Genomic DNA, 7,524 nt, shown 5'->3' with positions numbered 1-7,524 from the left:
ATTTTTGTGCGTTATAATTTTACATGTCTTTTTAATTTTTTTATGTACGCTTATTACTTTTCGTTCTGTTACTGCAATACATTTGACGGAAATTTGATCCCATAAATGAGGGCATAAATACGTTAACAACATCTCCAGAACTGCTCTGAGAGTTACTGCATGAGCATTTCACTGTTTCATTTGAGTAAAACAAGTGTCAAATATATACACATAAATTTAACGGTATTCATGGCAACCTGTCAAAATAAAACTTCGGTTTAACTTTATTAATCATTCAGTATAATGTACGTGCCTACTACTACTACTACTACTACTACTATTAATTAATAAAAATGTTTACATTTTTTTTTCACACAATATTTCTTCCATGTTTTTACATTTTATTAGTAATTTGCCAAAAATAAAATATAATTTTCATTAAAAGATCAATAAAATCAATATTTTATACCTTCATCTGATAACCAGAAAAATGCACAACACAGAATTCCATAAGGCTATTGTAAAAATAAATAAAATTTGTTTTTACGCATTCAAATAAACAGACATGCTAAAACATATTTGGTAACAATAAAACGTAAAGTGAGAAAAAAAAAATTAAACATTTCATAGGGTCCTAAACATGTAATTTTTCTTAACTTTTGATAAATTGACAGTAAATTGTATAAGATTCATGGTTTTAATTAATTACACATGATTAAATACATTTTGATTAATAAAATTTAATTTAACCATTAAAAAGAAGACCAGAAAAATGAAAACAGATTTTGAAAAAAATAAATTAATAAATAAATAAAATAAAATAAAATAAAACTTATTATTTTACTTATTATTATTTTATTATTTTATTTGTCCAACATATTTTTGTAATGTTATAATTTTGTTATAATACTTTGATATGCTTGCTATTTGCAGTGATTACTATTTACTATTGTTAATAGTGTGACATGGTCTTTAACACCCAGTTTAATGCCCCCGGACCCCCCTAGAAGGATCCAGGTTCAACCACCTGTGTCTAACAAAATCTTATGTGAGCATGATGTGAGCTCCCACCCACGACCAATAGCCCCTGATGTTTTGGCACCAGCCCCGGATGTTTTAAAATCATAGAAACGCCTCTGCTTTGGGACACAGCTCAGGACTCGGAGCGCAGATCATTCAGTTCGCGAAATGATTCGAAGTCCCGAACTAAATCAAACGATTCTCGATACGCCATCCGATTGGAATGCTTCGAAACAGTGAATCATTTTGTGAAGCAACGGTTTAACTGGTTCATTTCACACATCACTGCGTGCTTTTATAAAATCATCACACATTTTGAACGGGGTTTTGCTTGTAAATCGCTTGAAATGAATGATCGAAGTCACGAGTTTGAGTTTGAATCAATCGGAGCCGTTCCAGCACAAATGACTCGTTCAATTGAATCGGTTGGTCTGTTCCTCCGCTTTTCGCAGTTATACACGACACTGTCAGTACTATCTGTATATTCATCTATTTTCGTCTCTGTGTGTTTTGTAGTGACAGGTTTCCGCCGTTTGCTGCAGTTGCTCGTTTCAGTCTGAAGGGGGCGGAAGTTTGTGTCACTTCCTGATCCGGGGAGGGGAAGCGCGTGCGCTTGTTTATCCTTGGTTTTTATTACGAGCTGCAAATTACAGAGGTAAACCAAACCATTCGTTTCAGATTTTAGTTCTGTTTCATCTATAACCACATTCGTGCATAGGAAAAAAAGCCTGACCTCGTTATTTGCAGCTACTTGTCATTTTGCTATGAGCATTTGTCTCAACAAAGAAGCTAACAGCTAGTATGCTAATCTGGTTGTGTTGTAGTGTTATCAAACAGAAATTTCACACTTTTAGCCTTGTTTAGGTGACTACGAAATATATGATTGGAAATTAACGGCTTTGGGGTAATATTATGAATTAAATAGTGAATTAAATGCGTTAACACGAGATGAGGGGTATTAGCATCGTTAGCAGCTGTCATGGCTGTCCTCTGATTTGCATTTGACTTCTTTTATTCAATTTATCACAGCCTGCAGTAAAAGGAAATTAAATATGAACGGATTTTTTTTATTAAATATTAAAACTGACATATTTGTGGAGTGATTCTCTTTGCAAGGCTCATATCAGATGTTGATTTAGCAGTTAATTCTTATGTCCTGATTATTAAAATGTGTGTTGCATGCCATTTAACATATTAAAAGTCATTTTTCTAGGCTTTAGCAAGACGTATGGTCACTTAACATATTTCCTATACTATCAGCCAAAAGTTTTTAAACAGTAAGATTTTTAATGTTTTTTAAATAAGCCTCTTTTGCTCACCAAGCCTGCATTTATTTGATGTAATGTACAGCAATAACAGTAAAATTGTGAAATATTTTTACTATTTAAAATAACTGCCTTCTATTTGAATATATTTTAAAATGTAATTTATTTTTGTGATCAAATCTGAATTTTCAGCATCATTACTCCAGTCTTCATGGTCGTTCATGAGTCATTCTAATATGCTGATTTGCTGTTCAAGAAACATTTATTATTATCATTATTATTTTAAAAATATATTGTAAGTTCAGTACATTTTCCCCCAGGTTTCTATGATAAATTGAAAGATCCAAAGATCAGCATTTATCTGAAATAAAACCCTTTTGTAACATCATACACTATACCATTCAAAAGCTTGGAGTCGGTATAATTTTTATTTTATTTTATCTAATTTTAATTTAATTATTTATTTATTTATTTTTTGGTGGAAAGAAATTATAGAAATTAATACATGTATTTAGCAAGGATGCTTTAAATTGAACAAAATTGATGATGAAGACATTTATAATGTTACAAAAGATTTCTATTTCAGATAAATGCTGTTCTTCTAAACTTTCTATTTATCAAAGAAACTTCTAAAAATCTACTCGGCTGTTTTCAACCATGTTTTTGAGCAGCAAATCAGAATATTAGAATGATTTCTGAAGGATCTTGTGACTGGAGTAATGGTGCTAAAAATTCAGCTTTGAAATCACAAAAATAAATTACATTTTAAAATATATTCAAATGGAAAACAGTTATTTTACATAGTAAAAATATTTCAAAATTGTACTTTGGATCAAATAAATGCAGGTTTGGTGAGCAGAAGAGACTTCTTTAAAAACTCTTACTGTTCAAAAACTTTTGAGAGGTAGTGTATGTCAAAATGAGATGATAATTGTTCTACAGAACAAGGTTAATTCTGATGTAAATGTGGTTTGCAGACGTTATTCAAATGTTTTATGGTGGATTGGCAGCGTCAGGCCCTTGTTCCTCGTCTGACCGTCGTGTATGTTCATTCTGATTGATTGTCCTTGTTTCTAAGTTTTCAGACTGTGGTCCTGGAGGATCCTGTGCTGGGTTTCTTGAACTCGACATGTACTGCCCCCACCAGAGTTTAGACTTGTAAATAGAGGCTTTTATTCGGACGGACTAGAGTTTGGATGTTCTGAACGCCCTGACGCAGGGAAACGCTCTATTTCCTCGAAGGCTGCAGGTCGAGCGGGGTTCAAGCCATGTCGGACGGACGGATCTACGTGGGAAACCTTCCCATGGACGTTCAGGAGAGGGACATTGAGGATCTCTTCTACAAATACGGAAAAATCCGGGATATTGAGCTGAAGAACAACAGAAGCACCATCCCGTTTGCCTTTGTGCGATTTGAGGATCCACGGTGAGTCGCGTGGCCTCCGAGAACACACGGACGAGGCTTTTTCAAGTGTAGAACGCAAATTAGGAGCACTTTCCTCTCTTCCTCTAGGGATGCGGAGGATGCCGTCTTTGGAAGGAATGGATATGGATTTGGAGACTGTAAGCTGCGTGTGGAATACCCTCGATCTTCTGGATCCAAATTTAGTGGACCTGCAGGAGGAGGAGGAGGAGGAGGGGGAGGACCGCGGGGACGCTTCGGGCCCCCGACGCGCAGATCTGAGTTTCGCGTTATTGTGACGGGTGAGTTAACCGGTTTGAGGCTACGGCAGCTTCACGCAAGAATAATATGACTTAAAATAATCGTTAACTAAAACAAAATCAGAAATTCATTTCTTGAAAATAAATTAAATGTTACTTGAAAAAATTATAACATTTATTCCATCTTACTAAGGCTAATTTTGTACATTTTATTTATCTTGATGTACTACCATAACTAAAACTGACATAAAAGTAATAAAAACTATATAGACATATTTAAAAAGGCAAAAACACAAAAAAGTACTAAAATGTTCACTAAAAATCTAATTCAAAATGTTAACAAAAGTTAAACATTTGTGACCCTGGAGCACAAAACCAGTCTTAAGTCGCTGGGTTATATTTGTATCAGTAGCCAAAAATACATTGTATGGGTCACAATTATTGATTTTTCTTTTATTACAAAAATCATTAGGATATTAAGTAAAGTTCATGTACCATGAAGATGTTTTGTGAAATTCCTACTGTAAATGTATCCAAGCGTAATTTTTGATTAGTAATGTGCATTATTAAGAACTTCATTTGGACAACTTTAAAAGTGATTTTCTCAATATTTTAATTTTTTTGCACCCTCAGATTCCATATATTCAAATAGTTGTATCTCGGTCAAATATTGTCCTATCGTAACAAACCATACATCAACTGAAGGCTTATTTATTCATGTTTCAGATGAAAAATGGACTCTTATGACTGGTTTTGTGGTTCAGGATCACATATAGTAATTTAACAATATTATTTTGCAAACAAACAATAAATAAGTGACTTAAAATAGCAATTATATACAAGCCTTTTGATTGATATTTGATTAAATAATTCTCCCAGGAGACTTAAAAAAAAAAAAAGAAGTCCATGTACTTTCTGAATATTTAAAGGGATAGTTCACCCAAAAAATCATTTACTCACAAACTTAAAAAAGCAAGCCGATAGAGTTTTTAGAAAGCACCTGGACATCCCACACCACCACCTTAGTTTTTTGCATGGTCATGAGGTTTCTATAAGGGCATGCGAGGTCTGAGGTAAAAACATAAATATAAAAAATAATGTATTATTTTTCCAACGTTTAATTTTAGCTTATTTAAAATGTTTTAAATGTAACATTAAAATTATGGGAATTACAATGATAAAATCATGTTTTTTTCTGTCCTGTAGTCGACTATTGTTTTCAGCTGTACCGTGTATATATATATATATATATATATATATATATATATATATATATATGTGTGTATATATATATATATATATATATATATAATTTAATAAATATCCATGAAAATATCCATAGAAGCTGGAATGGCTTTAAACACCAACAAACTATATATATGTATATATATATATATATATATATAAAGATATTTTTTGTTTGTAAAAAAATACTATTACATTATTATAAACGATTAATTGAAGATTTATTTATTAAGACATCATTTTAAATCTTGTTATTCTTGCGTTTGCCATGCATATAGCCTTTGATGCTGATACGTTGTAAAATGGTAAATAAATAACCCTTCAGTAACCCTTCATAAATAATCCTTCAAATGCACATGAAATCACAACTGTGATGCACTTTTAACTTTTTTAGTAATAGATTGTGAAAGCTTGATTTAAATAGTGCATGCATATACGTTTTACACAGGTGTTTACAGCACTTTCTTATGCGATTCTCAAGGCTGTAGCATCATAAACACATTTTGCACATGTGCCGTGTCTCTTTCTGCAGGTCTTCCTCCCACCGGCAGCTGGCAGGATCTGAAAGACCACATGCGGGAGGCTGGAGACGTGTGTTTCGCTGATGTGCAGCGTGACGGCGAGGGTGTGGTGGAGTTCCTCAGACGTGAGGATATGGAGTACGCGCTAAGACGCCTGGACGGCACAGAGTTCAGGTCCCACCAGGTCAGAGTCCTACTACTATTTATTTATATTTAATGCAACAACAGATCTTGCATGTTTTAAAAACTAATATGAAATGTTCTTGTCCGGCATGTCACAAATCAGTGGTTTGTTGCTGTCTGTATTTCTGAATAATATGTTTGTGGCACAGGGAGAAACGTCCTACATCAGAGTGATGGAGGAGCGAGGTACAAGCTGGGGTCGTTCCCGCTCCCGCTCCAGGTCTCGTGGACGCTACACACCCCCGTACCAGAGCAGAGGCTCACCGCCGCCCCGCTACCGATCGCCGCCGCGTCACATGACCCGCCATAGCCCGCCCTCCCGACGAGCCCCACTCCAGCATCACAGCCCGCCGCCGCGCCACTATCGATGAGCGACCGCTTCTCCACTGCCACGCCCCCTTTTCTTTCTCAATTTTTGTAATTTACATTCCATTGTAGGAACCCGAATGGCCTTATTCACCGTTCAGTTCACGGAGAGCTTGCGAATATGTTAGTGATCACGTGGATGATGCTGCATACCTTTACACATGTGGTTATGATTGTGAAAGATCTGAAGATGAATAACCCGTTTTGTCCTTTGTGATTATTGACATGAGGCAGCAGACTAAAGATGTGTTGTTTGTGATTTAATCTGGTCCATTTCATAGACATTGACTGTTTTATTATTTTTATTTTTTATTATTTGAATAAAAGGCTGCAATTTTAAAATGTTTCTTTCTGGAATCTCCCCATGTGATGACTTTTTTTTTTTTTTTTTTTTTTTTTTTTGGGCTTCCTTTTTTCTCATTTTGTATTGTGATGATTGTATGCATAATTTTTTTTTCAATTAAAGCATTAAATCAAAGTTGCTCTATGTTGAGTCGTTTTTACAAACTAGTGTTTTGCAGGAATAATAGAAACAATAAAAGAAAACTGAAAATTTACCGAGGTTACCGAATAAGTAATCAAATTGTAATAAAATTATGCCTGTTAATTTACTGTGCATTAAATTAATTTATTACAATAATTGATTTACTGTGCATTTAAAAATGCATTATTAAATATTAATTTAAAAATGCATTATAAAATGTTAATCTTAAAACGCATTATTAACTGTTAATTTAAGAACATTAAATGTTGGTTCATGATGCATTAACTGATGTTCAGTTAACAAATGTTGAAATTAACATTAAGATTATTAAATACTAAATATTGCTCATTGTTAGGTCATGCTAATATAGATAAATGTAGCATTATTGTAATATGTTAATGATTTTTCTAAAGCAATTTTGAAAAATATATATGCTGGGCTCTGTGAGATTTTTGAGCAGTTGCATATTTAATTCATAAGATATTTTTGTTTTATCTGAGTCATTTGTCCACGTAAAGTATAATTATTTAAGTCTTTTAATTTTCAGGTTTGGTAACAAATGTAAAACATAATCACAACTGAATAAAAGCATGAAAATGCATTTGTCTAAATGTGTGAAAAGCCCATTACAGGATAATTAGCACAATCAGACTTCTAATTAGTCCATTAGTTTAATTGTTCCATTAGTGTATTGCACAGATATATTCTGATTTGACGTCCTATGTAATTAGTAATGTTATTTGTTAAGCCAATCAGCCTTCGCCAATGTCTGACATGGCCAATCAAATCAAAGAAGGCG

The 7,524-nt window shown here is 33.6% G+C and overlaps 1 protein-coding gene across 1 annotated transcript; it reads left to right on the top strand.

Annotated features, from left to right (window-relative positions):
* Positions 1–1,524: 1,524 nt before the first annotated feature.
* On the top strand, positions 1,525–6,274 carry srsf9 (serine and arginine rich splicing factor 9). Its single transcript, XM_051121892.1, has 5 exons — positions 1,525–1,654; positions 3,343–3,690; positions 3,778–3,968; positions 5,704–5,876; positions 6,025–6,274. The coding sequence occupies exons 2-5, from the start codon at positions 3,533–3,535 to the stop codon at positions 6,244–6,246; spliced, it is 744 nt and encodes a 247-aa protein (XP_050977849.1). The 5' UTR covers positions 1,525–1,654; positions 3,343–3,532; the 3' UTR covers positions 6,247–6,274.
* Positions 6,275–7,524: the final 1,250 nt, after the last annotated feature.

The sequence above is a fragment of the Labeo rohita genome, chromosome 10, assembly GCF_022985175.1.
Source record: "Labeo rohita strain BAU-BD-2019 chromosome 10, IGBB_LRoh.1.0, whole genome shotgun sequence".
In the NCBI taxonomy this organism is placed as follows: Eukaryota; Metazoa; Chordata; class Actinopteri; order Cypriniformes; family Cyprinidae; genus Labeo; species Labeo rohita.
This window is presented reverse-complemented; position numbering and strand designations above follow the sequence as displayed.

What these genes read in the sequence shown, in the direction of transcription:
- srsf9 (XM_051121892.1), top strand. Translation starts at nt 3,533, where the DNA reads ATGTCGGACGGACGGATCTACGTGGGAAACCTTCCCATGGACGTTCAG. An exon ending in GTGCGATTTGAGGATCCACG is followed by an intron (nt 3,691 to 3,777) that starts GTGAGTCGCGTG and finishes CTCTTCCTCTAG; the next exon opens with GGATGCGGAGGATGCCGTCT. An exon ending in GTTTCGCGTTATTGTGACGG is followed by an intron (nt 3,969 to 5,703) that starts GTGAGTTAACCG and finishes CTCTTTCTGCAG; the next exon opens with GTCTTCCTCCCACCGGCAGC.